Source organism: Aptenodytes forsteri, unplaced genomic scaffold (assembly GCF_000699145.1).
Source record: "Aptenodytes forsteri isolate BGI_AS27 unplaced genomic scaffold, ASM69914v1 Scaffold494, whole genome shotgun sequence".
Classification (NCBI taxonomy): domain Eukaryota; kingdom Metazoa; phylum Chordata; class Aves; order Sphenisciformes; family Spheniscidae; genus Aptenodytes; species Aptenodytes forsteri.
The window spans coordinates 502,632-517,014 of NW_008794455.1; the positions used below are offsets into that span (position 1 = coordinate 502,632).

Consider the following 14,383-nt stretch of genomic DNA (forward strand, 5'->3'; position numbering starts at 1 on the left):
TCCACCAGTACCCCCAAGTCCTTCTCGGCAGGGCTGCTCTCAATCCCTTCATCCCCCAGCTTGTATGAATACTGGGGGTTGCCCCGACCCAGGTGCAGGACCTTGCACTTGGCCTTGTTGAACCTCATGAGGTTCTCATGGGCCCACTTCTCCAGCTTGTCCAGGTCCCTCTGAATGGCATCCCGTCCTTCTGGAGTGTTGACCGCACCACTCAACTTGGTGTCATCTGCAAATTTGCTGAGGGTGCACTTGATCCCCCTGTCTATGTCATTGATGAAGATATTAAACAGTACTGGTCCCAATACGGACCCCTGAGGGACACCACTCGTCACTGATCTCCCTCCAGACATTGAGCCGTTGACCACTACTCTCTGGATGTGACCATCCAACCAATTCCTCATCCACCAAACAGTCCATCCATCAAATCTGCATCTCCCCAATTTAGAGAGAAAATGCTGGGAAGGAACATTAGAAATGGACAGAGAAAAAGAAAGGCACCCCCTAAAGACTTTTCTGGAATCTGGAGGCAAGCATGCAGTGACACTCCCAAAGGAGCATGATCCTCTCCATCCTTCCTTCCAGAATCCCATCAAGCCGTGCAGTACCCCCAAGTGTCCTCCAACAAACACAAACCCTTTTATAATGCCTCAGGAATGACAGTACCAGGCCACGAAGGAGTCTGGCCATGCGTTGGGCCTCTGCAGCAGGAAAGTATTCATTAGGCAAAACATAATATCCCTGCAAAGTGCACTGTGTTCCAGAAGGAAAATATTTCAAATGTTTCAGCACATTTGTCCAGAAGAGAAATCCCTTCCTGACCCAAAGCAACCCAGTGGTTTAACACAGCGTGAAAGCAATACAGCAAAACCAGGAAGGTAATAACTAGCTTTTACTGCTGTTCCTCATTCCCAGGGAGCAGTGTGTATCATTAAATGGGAGACAGTGAATGCTATGACTGACTATACAACAGCCAGAAAGGCTTAGGGGCAGCTAATTGCTCTGCAATCACTTTCTAAACAATTGCAACAGGTTAGCCAAGCCGAAGCCATCATTCAGACTGCACATCCAGATAGATATATCCCTGTCTCACCCTCCCTCCATCCTCTTTTCCTTACCTTTCACTATCGACACGGTGTTTAGCCTGCAGTTTCCCTTTGTCCTTCTGTGGGGCTGGGTCTTCTAGAAAGCTGTGGTCCAGGCTGTCATCGGGAACAAAGTCCTCCACGCTCTGTACTTTTGCGGGGGCTTCAGGGTGGAGAGGAGGAGTGGCAGCAGCAGGATCTGCATTAGCAACAGTAGTTGTAAAACCCAGGGTTCACCACAAGCAAGACAGAAATTTGCTTTTTACAGATCTATCCTGCCCAGGGCCTCTTCAGCACACAGACAGCAGCCACGAAGTAAGACCTCAGCTACACAGCAAAGGAAGAGGAAGGTTATGAACAGGATACTCAAACCAGTCCAGAATCTTGCACGAAGGCTTTCACAGACCACACATGGCTGCTGTGGTTTAAGATGCACCAGGCTGATCCAGGCTCTTAAATAGTCTGAAAAACTCTCTAGCATGGTAGCTGACCCTGCTCTACAGTGAATGCTACGACTAACTATACCACAGCCGGATTTTATACCTATGCTGTGTGCACCGCTCCTGTGTGATGTCCCTTCATTATTCTCTTACCTCTTCCAGACTGTTCAGTTCACCCACTCACATCCTCTTGCTTTTTCAACTGTAACTGTCAAAGGCAGGGTTTTTCACACTGTGCTTTTAGATGCCCCGTGTAACCAAAAGCTCAAGAGCTACTGCAAATAGAGACTCACTTTAATATAGCTTATTTGTAAAGACACCGTTACCCATCTTCAAGGTATCAGGATGAAATCTCATGAAATTAGCATAACCAAGAAGCCTAAAGTGATTAACCTTTTCAGAATTTGCAATATTCAACCTTTTTCTTCTGCCCGGACTGCACTTCATATCTAGGCTCTTTTCTTTTGGGTGAACAAGATTTTTGTGTTTTTTTCTAGATTTTGCTCTACTAGTACAGCTTTCAGATCACTTTTGCATACAAATAACACTATTACTAATGCCATAGAGCAGCGTTGGTGTAAGAAAAAACACAGCCAAAAGAATTGCTACTGCAAGACTTCAAGGGAAAGCTTAAATAGCAGCTCCCATAAAAAACAAGTATTACTTTGTAACAGTGATTTTTCAACTGCTTTCCAAATAGCTAGTCCCTAGGTATGTTCCAGTAGAGGTGCAGACCCTTGGCACGCTATCTAAACCTAATAACACTGACAGACCAGCTTTTCCTAGCTGCCTTTTGCAATCCTCCTAAAAAGCACCCTTGAGATACCAGGACTGGAGGCCACAAGCCTAAGACAGTTCTCAAGCTAAGTGATAGATTTTAAAAAACAAGAAGAAAAAGAAAAAAACTCCAAAACCTAAAGATTGTAACACTGGTAGTAGACCACTTGTCTTTTTTCTACATATCAATATGACAAAGGGTTTTTTATTGACAAGGGATTTCTAACATTTGCTCCTCCTTGTTTGTTTGTTTGTTTCTGGGTAGGAAGAGTCATAAACAAACTGAAATGGGTGTACTGTGTCATACCTGGTAACAGATTCAGGATGCAGAACATTGTGTGCAGATCTAAAATTGAAACATTTCAACATCTGAAACTGCAAACCGTGTTCCCAGCACCACCTCCTTTCTTTCTGTGGGTGTCTCGAGAGTACTGTGAGCTCTAGGGATTGACAGTTTGAGAGGGAAGGTATTTCCAAAGGGTGATTCAAACCATGTCATGCTAATGATTTTTAGGCAGTGCCAGCTCTGCAGCTCCAGTTAGCTTCACAAACAAAGCGAATGTGACAGGCAAATTAAAGTCCAGATCAGTAAAAGTACATGCAACAAAACCCTCGATGCTTCTGCCCTGCAACTTTGTCCAGCAGGGGTTTGGACCGAATGCTGCGCTACTCTGCTCCATTGTGTACTAGCACTAAGGAAGAAGCCAAGGCAGGCTGCCCTCCTCCTCAGACCATCTCTGAAGGAGCATATTTCCCCGGAGGGGAATCCGCTGCAGAGCCTGGACTTACGTGATCATTTCTGGCTGAATAACCTTTAAAACCAGCACTCTGCTGTTCTCCGTTAACACACAGGAGCCCCTTTGAGCTGCCAGACTTTTGTGAAGATAAAGCTTCAAATAGCTTCTCTAACAATTTTTGTTGCTATTCAAGAGGCATATGTGCTCCTGGTAAGAAGCTGACAGTTATTTTATTAGTGTTCCCTGCATGTTCAGGTGGCTGGACACAGTCCCCATCCAAGCCCAGCACAGAGACAAACCAAAATGCCAATCAGGAGAAAAATAGAGAGTGACAGCGCAGCTCTCCTTGGACCCACAATGCACATGCTCGGGGCCTGTGGTCTTCAGATACCTGTCTGCTCAGCCTCTCGCAGGGAAGAAATGAAAAGAAACCAGAGAAATGCCTGCGGGTGACACCCTGCCTAGACACTGCACTCCAGCACCTACCTGGCTGGGGAGGAGAGGGGTCTGACGCAGGAGACGTCCCAAACAGACGTGAAATAATGCTGCGCTTCGGTGGCGGGACTGCAGCCGGAGGTGCTGGGGAGGATGTAGCTGGTGGAGGCGCGTGCGGCTGCTGGGCCTCGGGTGCAGGCACTGGTGAAAAAGATGGGGGGGGTTCAGGAGAGATGGCAGAGCTTGTGGAAGGTGGCTGCGGCGGCTGTGGGGTGCCAGGGCTGGAGCTGCCTGTCGATGTGGAGCTCGGAGGTACTATGGGTGACTGGGAGCCAGAGGAAGGGCTTTGCCCGTTAGTCGTTAGTGGCGACGTGTGTCCTCGACTTCGGGCTTCCATCATTTCAAGGAAGCTGCAGGGAAGATAAATTGCAAATATAAGGAATGGAAAAAACATGCTCAACAGAGCACCGAGCACGATGCTCGGTTGCTTTGGCTATGTGCTGAGCTGGGAGGGTACAGATCTGCTTTCGGTGATGCTGCGACTCCCTGGGTCACGATAAATCTGGTTCACCCACGTGAGCTAAACTCAGCCAATCTGCATCGAGGTGTGGAGAATCCCAACCTGCTTTGCACTGCAGGATGAAACCTACATTTGCAATGCTGCTGGGAACTCCCTGGATAGACAGACTATAACAACATGCCAGGACGTGAAACACAACCTTAAGTCAGTTCTTGGACATGTCTCTAAGGGAGTAAGTGCTACAGGAATGGCACATTTTCAGATTCAGCAGAAGAGATCAGAGTGTTCAAGAAAACTCACATGCTATAAAAACCTATTCTTTCAGCCAAGAATGGATTTGAGAGAATTCTTGAACGTCAAAAGAAAAGAGCTATCCAGAGGGCTCACAGAGGACTGACTGCAATTATCCTTCTCGCAATGTGCAGATATACAGGCAGTCTCTCCCCCTGCACACACTCCCCCTCTGTGTGGGAGGCAGTGAAGCCAAGCAGCAGAAGCTCTGAAGCAAGTTGGGGTCCTGGCGGGATTCCTGACTAGAAGAGCAATAAAGCCTGTTGCTAGAGAGGGTAAAATGCTCTATCCTTTTCAAAAAGAAAACCAAGCCTGATCCTGCTGCAGCCTCCTTCAGCAGCCCGTTTGGTTAGCAGTCTTTTCACAAGCTGTATGCAAAGAAACAGTAACAGAAAGCCAGGCTTTTACTATGAAATGTCTCAAACAAGATCTGCTACATGCTGCACATCTGAGAGATATAAAGAGGACACCCAAAGCGAAATATCACGTATAAAATCTAGCACATGTCACGGTCTTGCCTCTTATTTCATTAAGCCTAATGAACTCGTGCACAGAGGCTCTGGGTTCAACCGCTTCTGCAAAACAGACAGACTCGGTTGTGCTCCAGGCAACGAGTATGTCAGAACAGAGACTCCTCTCCCATATAGAGCATGACCTCGTCCTTCGGGGACTTGAGCCAGACAGACACCTTCACTGGAATGACTGCTAAGCAGAAAACAAAGAACAGGGGCTAAAGGATTCTAAACACCCTTGAGATATCACTTCCTATTTTAAGGAGCAACCTGATATACTTTTAAGGAACAAACTAATATACTTTGTGACCAGTGGTGTCTGGATCCCTAGAGAACAACATCCCCAGGAAGCTGTTACTTGAATTGGAAAACCAGGAGTCTAACTAAGGAACTGGCTAAAGTGGAGATAAAGGGTAGCACTAAAAAGCAGTATTAGCTAGGAGATAAATCCTTGGTAGAGTTCCTCAAGGATTAGCCTTGAGATATATTTCAGCATTTCAACGAAGCGGCACAGAGACCAGGGAAATGCTCATGAGGTTACAAGTTGGGAGGCAGCATCAACAGAGAGGAGGACAGGGACAAGATACAGAAAGAACTGGATGATCCTGAATAACAGAAATGGGAAGAAATTCAACAGTACAAAGGAAATAGTCATCTGGCTCAAGGGCTAGGAAACAAGTGTTCTTGCCCCAAGTTCATCAAATGAGAATGGCTAGGAAAGACTCGCCTCAGTCATTCCAGAAGACCGGACTAAAGGCTGCAAATGCAACGCTGCCTGGGAGGAGCAGAAAAGGAGCCTGGCTGTCACACAGCCATCTACTGCCTGTCCCCTGAGACTGCTGTCAAGGCACCTAAATTAGTGCCACACTGTGGTAGCCTCACTGATGCTTCCACCAGGATCTGGGGCAAGGCTTACATGCTTATTCCACCCAGCAGACTGGCTCCCGGCAGAGCTGAGATCAGAGCATGCGACAGAGCATCCATTCCACCATCCTCCCTCCCAGGAGACTAGTAGCTGGGGTGAGCTGTGCGACAACACGTTCCACTGCAAATGATGCATGGATTTGTCATGCATCGAAGAGAAAACATAAAGGAGCTCAACCCTTGCACTGAGCTCTGTGGAGACTGCATCAGGTTTGTTTGGAAGGTGCACAATGCATCACACACCCCGCAAGAATATAACAGTGTATTTTCAGTGCATCTCTGTCACTGCGCTGCAGGGCCAAGCAATAGCACATCATTCCTCTCTTGCAGAGGGGGTCACCATACACGCAATTCAACATCCCTCAAGGCAGACTACGCAAGGCATCTGTGGTGAGGGAAAGATAAACCAAGGGTACCTGCAATTCAGCCCTTGTCCAACAAGGTAAATGCTCTGAATCCACAAAACCATGTGAATTGCTATGGCCTGAAAAGCCATCCACGAGACTTGCCTGCACAGGATGTCTGGCTCTGCTGATCCACGCCAGAAGCACTGAGTGCTAAATTCTGTCATCCCTCCCCTCCGAGCTTTGATTCAGGGCTCCTGGCGAGCTGAAGGCAGGATGGCTGAATAGCTCTGTTTTGTGGTACTCATTCCTCCTCCTCCTCCTCCCAAGCCCTACTCAGGGTTAAAGACTCCTGCCTCCCAACTGTGAAGAGAGATTAATCCCAGCTGATCTACATGCACCCCTGTTCCTGTTTATAGCAACAGCAATCCTGGCTGGAAGGCCTGCAAGCTTGGTCACTGCTGCATCCAGCATCCAAGGTACTGATGCCGGTGCTGCTCGCTCTCCTAGCTGAGCTGAGCTCTCCAACTGCCTCTATGAGCACCTAAATCACCAATGCTACAGGAAAACAGAACCGAACAAGCTCTGAGTCTGACCAGGACACTGGGTCCTACCATTGAGGCAACTGGGTGACTCAGGTAGGATAAGATGATTGTTCCTTAGTCTTCAGTGTACAAGGATCCTGTATGAAGTATATAGCAAGTACATATATAGTCATTTTAGGATACAGAATATGAAGCTCAAAGAGTACTTAAAGCTGGACCCAGCAAAGTGCAGGACACTCTTTACAATATCAGGGTATTTGAAGATTTACTGTACTTTGTACTACCAAAGCTGCCCGTTTTGGAAACAACCTGCTTTGTTCTGGGCAAGTAGCCAGCTCCAGAGGGAGGGAAGGCTGTGACTACCACCTGTTTCTCCTGCAGAAACACATGAATTTTAAGAGCTGGAAGGAAAAAATGCTACATAACTGAAGTGTAAAGAGTGTCATCCCTCCCTCCAGCTCAGCTAGTCTGGAGAGTAACACACATGCAGGCTTCTTCTGCACCTGTGCTCCTATGCCTTGCTCACCTACATTATGTGAAGGGCGTAAGAACAAGAGACAAGTTATTTTTAGTAGAAAGATACAATGGTTATTTGGGGACAGCACGACTCAGGCTCTTACCCCAGCCCAGCACCAAGGAGAGCTGTGGCACGTGTGCTTTGTGTCACCTTCCTCATCTCCAAGCAGACACGTGGGCCAAGCTCTGTGCTGTGTGCCATGACACTGGGGAAAAAAGGATGGTCTGATACCGGTTTTACACGGGCTGCATAAACCAGCTCTGCTGAGCTTTCATATTCATATCTTCTTCCGTGAAAGAGGTGGGTGGAAAAACAGCATACATGAAAACGCTGCCAGCAAGCTCTCAGTAATTTCCAGGGTGGAGGTGTCTAAGCATCCTCCACACTTCGAAAATACTACATAATGCATGAATGCTTCCTCTGGCTTTACACACACTCTTCAGAGGCACAAGCGTGGCTGTTTTGGGAACACACCAGGCCAAACCTGCCACGTGTCTGTTTTTTCTCATATTCTATACAATCTGGCCACTGCGTTCCTTGTTCTATCCTTTTTGTCAGTCCTTCGCAAAAGGACTCACTCAAAATCTTACTGTGAAAGAAGCAGCTTCGTGTCCACACTAGGTGTAGTAGACCAGGTCCTATTAAAGCACAAGATGAACTCATGCTGTGACCTGAGTACACTCGTTCAGTTGGGATAGAGAGACAGCAAACATGCCACTCAAGTCCAGATGGGTTATCTGTCCTCACCCACCCGGGCTGCTTGTTTGCCTTTCAATCCTTCCATTTCAGACTGAGTAACAAGTCCACATCCTCAAAAACCCTGAATAATTCACTGTCAGTTGGACCTGCTCGCAAAAGGAGACTTCTATGCAATTTTAAAGATGAACATGCTCTGCGGGAACAAAAATTCATCAGGGCCTGAGGTTACTGTTGCTCTGCTCCCAGAGCAAACAAAAAAAAGCACAAAAGGACTCATTAGCCTCACAGTTCCTAAAATTGTCAGCGCTCGTGTTCATTTACTATTGAAGACAGGAGCAGCCTGATCTTTTTGGCTCCTGGTTCTAACGTGCTGTGATCAATTTTTCAAATGTATTTCATGTGGCAAGAAATGTTTTGGGTTATTTTATTAATTGTGAAAATGAAGATTAACAGGCTGTGTGACATCAACTTAACTGGGGTTATTGAGGGTTAGATTTCCACGTGTTTGTTTTGGGCTCATTAAAGGTACTGAACCTGATTCCTCCCTAAGCCCAGGTCCCTGAATGTGAAATCAATTGCCAAGCGGGGTTGAATCCTGCTACCCAGGGCCCCCCCCAAGAGCTCTTCAGGTTTTCCACTTGACACAAAATGGATGCAGCAGGATAACCCCATTCCACAACATACGGGACACGCTCCATGTTCTCCACTTCTCTAGCAAGATTGATGACGATAGGGTTAGTTGCAATTAAGTCTTAATGCAGCCCCATACAAAAAACATGACTTAAAGTCCCGTCTAGTACACGCTGGCTCCTGATCTGTCTGATGGCAACAGTGATTCACGGCAAGCAAACAATAAAGGTGGGGCAAGGGGAAGAGAAAGCAAAAGTGGTTTTACTTTCTCAACTGGTAATTCAGCCTTTAGCCGGTGTGATTCCAGACCTGTACTTCAACAAAGTACCCCTGAAGATGGGATCACCTGTATCCCTGAAGATATGGGAGAACAGCTTGAGCAGCAGGTCCTCCTGCCAGACAGGGCTGGTGTTACTCAGCACCACGGTCTTCGCAAAATTACGAGCTGTGCTCAATGCGGAAAAAACAAACAAGCAAATAAAACCTGAAAACCCAATCAATGACTTTGTAGTGAATAAAGCTGTCTAATGCAGGGAGCGTGTCTCCCAAAAGAAGAGTCCTCATCAGGAGAACGCAAATGCCTTTCTGCAGTCACTGGTCCATCATCTTCCCTACCTGGACAGTAGCACCTGGCCATCCAGGATCCCCTGACAATGCAGATGACAGCCGTATGGCACTGCTGGGAAAGGACCCAGAAGGACTTCTGTCACGTGGCAAACCTGGGAGAGGTCCTGCCGCTGCAGAAGTTGTAGCTTGGCTCATACAGTATCTCAGATAATCTGAAGGTCAACTGCTTTGAATATATTTTTACAAAGTTTGACTAACAGTTTGCATAAGAGCTCTTGAACACAAGGAGTAAGTGATCTGAAAATTCATTTCTTACGAAAATTCCTGTGAAGAAGTTGGACTTTGAGTGCTTACAAATTGAACAATCACACAGTGACAATCACATAGATGACAATTTCCTGAAGCTTCTCAAAAGCAAGTGTGAAAGAAGATGGGATATCTCACAAAGAATAACTCAAGTATTCCTTTTGACTAACTTATATCAATCCCTAGGAAAAGAAAAAGTTAATTCAAAGAGAGTTGATTACTTAACCCTTGAAATTAAATTTTGTCTTTTGATATTAAAAAAAGAGTAACACTCGAAAAAATGCAGCCAAAGATAAAAGTGCATGAAAACCATACATTAAATCTGCTTCTTATTAACTTTTGCAAATGTTTCCACCAGCAGCTTATTCCTGAAATAAATGAATATGCAGGAAGAGCTTCCACAATTTCCCAAAAACTATTTCTCCATGTGCACCATTCAGTGAGGGAACAGGCATGCTGAACACAAAAAGTTTTCCTTGTGACAGAAGATAAGCTGGGTACAATTAAAGATGGAAAAATTGAGCAAATTAAGTACAAATTCAGAACAGAGTAAAAAAAGTCATTGCTGTTTGTTTAATAAGAATTCAGGATCTCAAAAAGGGCTGAAATGTGTTTTTAGCAGCATTGAAAACATAAAATCTGAGAAACCACAGGGGAAGTACCAGAGCAAGAGGTGTGGCAGGCAGAGAGGAGACTAAGCACAGGGAAAGAGCTGGAAGCATCTAAATGCGTCTTACACAGGCAAAGCCCAGCCAGTGGCTGCCGAGGGATGGCTTACATAAGGCGGATGAGGCAGCGTTGTGTGCCACCTCGTGTTTTCTCTGGGATCCACGTTTTGGAGCAATGACGTTTTGTCCTCAGGTACCCAGCCGCAGCAGGAGGAAGAGTTCTTGTTCTCTTTCTGTTCTCTGATCCAAATTTAGCATTGGTCATTGTGACAGAGCAGCTACTAGACATGCACGGGGGTGAATGAAATAACCGAGATGCCCTAGCGCTGTCAGTTCGCCTTGTTCCATGGCCTGATTTTATGGCAGGAGAGCAGGAATTGCCTTGGAGGAGGTGCTGCAGCAGCCACACCATGGCCTGCAGCCCCAAGTGCCTGTGGACACCTCCCCTTGCTGCGCAATTTGTGCTGACCGACAGCAGAACTCCAAGTACTGTCGAAATCGCAGCAAACACAAGGGCTTCACATCTGCCAAGGGTCAGCAAGTCACACCGCACCAATGCACATGCTGTATGTAACGAGGCGAGTGTCAGAGGACAATGCACCAGGTGCTTGTTTTGACATCCACCGCAGCAGCATGTTACACGTGATAATCCCAAAATGATGGGCATCTGACAAGCATGGATGCAAGGACCTTTCCAAGCCCTAATCACGAGCACGGCAGACCTGCCTCACAACTGCAAGCTGTAATTCCCACCATGTACTGTCGTTGTGTCCACAGATACTCTGTTCACCAGCCTGAGCTGTTTACTAAGAATCGGAACTTTACCCAAACCTGAGTTCCCTGCCATATGACTGTGGTTATTTCTTTAAATCGGGACTTTGGCTAAAGGACTTGAGCCTGAAGAGCTCCTGCAGGGATAAAAAATGAACACAGGAAGAGTATACTTTTCAACTCTGGGGTTGAAGTAATCCCTCAGCAGCTTGTCTGTTTCAGAGAGGTGCCGCTGAAACAGACTCTTCGTTTCTACCTGGGGTGCAGAGAAAAACCTCAAAAATCCTAAAATAGCACTCTATGTTAGTCAGTGTGATCAAAATATTCAGACATGACACGGCCCGGTGCTTTTCTTTTGGGACCAGTGGCTCAAGGCAGGAAGCATCCAGGGATATTTTAAAGACCTTTCTATAAAGAAGTGTTATTTTCTGAAAGCAAAGAACATTAGTTTCAGTACACAGACATAAATGTGCAATAGCTGAAGTGAAAGCAGAAGCTGGCCATCTGCATAAAAATGTCAGTTTATTTGCTAAACCAGAATCCCAGGGAAGTCTTGCTTTTAACATTTTAGCAACTTCTCTTCTGTCAGGTACCATGGCTAAGGTATTTCTTATGCCATGTTAAGCCAATTATGCAGCCTAATAGTGCAATTAGCCACCTGCAGCGCAAGCCCTCCGCAGCAGCTGAGCAGCAGTACTTTGCTACAGCACCCTGTCCTGCAGCGCTGGGTGGTGAGCATCTTCAGGTGCACACACCCCATCTCATGAGGTGGTTTGGAAAACGACAGGGCACTGACACATGGGTCAAATGTTTATCTGGCTTTGGAGTTTCTGCAGATGACTCAGGGGCTTCTATTGAGGTGATGCTAGCCACCACCAACTGCATCAAAAGCTCCTCTGAGCTTGCAAAAGGTGAGAACATGCCTTTTGACTTGTTAGTGTGCAGTGCCTAGAGCAACGTGACCAGTCTGGCCCTAGGATTCTGGATGCTACCACATTGCAAATGATACTCTTTAGTAATCACAGTACTTCTGCAGGAGCATGTACCCAGAAAGGGTACTCTCTGCCAGTGGAAGCACACCAATGTTATAAAATGGTGTATGTTGGTGTGGTTACACTGGATGGGATGATCCAGTCTAATACCCACTGCTGGAACTAGGAGGTCTTGCCATCCCACCTCTGCCAGCCCCATACTGCTGCTGCTTCCTTTACGTTCTGGCGTTAAGCAGATGCTTCTCAGAGCCAGCCCAACTCAGATTAACCCAGAAGTAGGTATGGCAGAAGATAGTTTTCTGCTGGATTTGTGAGCGGAATTAGCACATGCAAGGGTCCAGCAAATGCTAAAGCTGGTGTAAGGGTGAGAGGTGACTAAGTAGCATGACCTTGTGGTGTAAGTTTGGAACAGCTCTGCCAACTCTTGATTCTTTTAAGTATCTTCCCATTACTGATGCAGTATAGGCAAAAGTATGGAAAACAATCTGACAGCACAGCCCAGTTCTTTGAGTAGGGACATCAAGAGAATTGCTGAAGGCATGAGGAGACTAACCAGTCCCTAAGGAAAGGAATGAGGTGAACACTCTGGAAACAGTACTGCTTTGTGCGTATAGGGGGTATTTCAATGCTCTCACAAAGGAAAACACACTGACCAAGGTTATAGAACTTGAAACTTGGTCTGAAAAATGCTTGTCAAAATGGCTGTGCATGAATATTTCATAATCATCAATTCCAACTTCCAAATAAAGCTGCCTGTAAAGAATCTTTTTCCAATTCATTCTGGGGTTGACTTTTCTGGCTTGCACATTACTGCAATGGGAATTCACGGAACACATTTGTCAACAACATACAAATCTGAAGAGATTCCTGTTCACTGTGCTACAGATGTACTGGCTTTGCAGGGCTAAATCTGGCAAAAGCTCATTTCAAGCAGCAAGCAAGCTGACAGGGCACTGAACAAACACAAGGCAGCAGGAACTAGCCCCTATTTCAAACCAGAAATGCACTGAGGAGTCTAGAAGTATTCAAAGGGAACAAAAGACAACAGTGTTGTTGCTATTACCTTCTGCCTATCGTAAGACACAAAATACACAGGAATGCAATAGCCAGAAGAAGAGGAATCAACTTGTGTTCTGAGCAGCAGACAGACGGAAAACATCCCTTTTCAGCATCAGAGGCTACAACATACTTATCTACAATCCCTACAGCATGTGCTGCCTCCAGGTGTGCTGCTCAGCTCCACTTCCACCGCCCTCCTGTAGATCACGTGCCTGTAGGAACCAGACCCTTTCATAGGGATCCCCAAGTGCATGCTTTATTTCAGGTGATGCCACTTAAAAATGACATTTTACAAGATCCGTAGAAACCCTAAATGTCACTCATTGGACCCTTCAGTCTGGCCACATGCCATAGCCGGGGCTGCCCAACATTCATGTGACACCTAGACTGCAACGAAACAGTTAGAAAAGATGGCTCAATGACATACAGTTCGTAGTTTTGATCTTCTGTCTCTTGCTGCACTGACAGCTCCTCCAAAGTTGCATCAATATCCAGCTGATTCGTCTCCAGCTGCCGTAGCAACGTCTCCCTCTGAAGAAAGGAAAACAAGCTGGGTCTGAGCAGGAAGGGTCATTGTAACAGATCTCTGTGCGCTCACAGGGTGCAGCAAGATCTTATGTCACCACTCTTACCCACAGAAATGAATTAAACAGGAGCTTTGGTCCCTCTCACAGTGTTCAGTTTAAATACAGAAGCACAAAGGGAAGCAGAAACAGTAGCAAAAGTACGTTGATCTAGAAAGTCTGTGTGTAAGAAAGTAATTTGTTCTGCGAGCTATACTCAACCATAAATCAATAATGTGTGATCTTCAGACACAGCATTGCCAGTTGCATTTGGAGAACAGTATCAACTCCTGTGGAGAACAGTTGTGCTACCCATTCATTCTGATCTTTTATTTTTTCCCTGTGCTAAAGAAGTCCCCCTGTGAGTAGGACCCAGCTGGTGCAAAATCTCACAATAATTTTCTTTTTACTGCCAGGGTAGATGAGTGAGCACAACCTGCCAACTCTGTGGAATTTTAGCCCCTCTGCCTTCAGTTGCTGCCCCACAGACGGGGGACAGACACTCCAGTCCATTTCAAGCATGTAATAAAGTGAGTTGGCTTCACTAATGTAACACAGGGTAGCTTAATTCAGTCATTTCCCTTCCACATTTCCAACAGAAACCAAGCAAAAACCTCAGCTGAGGGGAAGTGCTGGCTTAAAAGGCTCAAAATCAATTGCAAAGGGTCATGGGACACTCCTCCCGATAGCCCGGATGGCAACGAGAAGAGATCAATAACCACACGCATTACGCTGAGACTGCACAGGCATGGCCAGCTCCAAAGGCTCACCTGCAGTGGATCCAGCACCAACCTCCTCACCCATCTGCCCAGCAGACCTGGCTCTGCGACGGCCCCAAGCCGCAGAGCTAACACAGCATCCATTTCTGCAGAAACACGATTCAGGATCCCCTGGCCAAGACTAGAGCTGCCTGTCACACAGCTAGGCACTGGCAATGGCCAGGCTCCCACCACTGGCACCCCGTTTGCCTCCTGGGAAGGCTCTGGGCAAGGGGCACGCGAGTC

General features: G+C 46.5%; 1 protein-coding gene across 1 annotated transcript in view; it reads right to left on the reverse strand.

The window, feature by feature from the left end:
- The window catches only part of RABL6 (RAB, member RAS oncogene family-like 6), a 62,521-nt gene that overhangs the window by 17,072 nt on the left and 31,066 nt on the right, over positions 1-14,383 (reverse strand). Inside the window, exons 8-10 of the mRNA XM_009290642.2 lie at positions 13,244-13,347; positions 3,523-3,881; positions 1,116-1,281 (exon numbers count right to left, since the gene is read on the reverse strand). Coding sequence (XP_009288917.1) covers positions 1,116-1,281; positions 3,523-3,881; positions 13,244-13,347 — 629 coding nt within the window. The remainder of the gene's footprint in view (positions 1-1,115; positions 1,282-3,522; positions 3,882-13,243; positions 13,348-14,383) is intronic.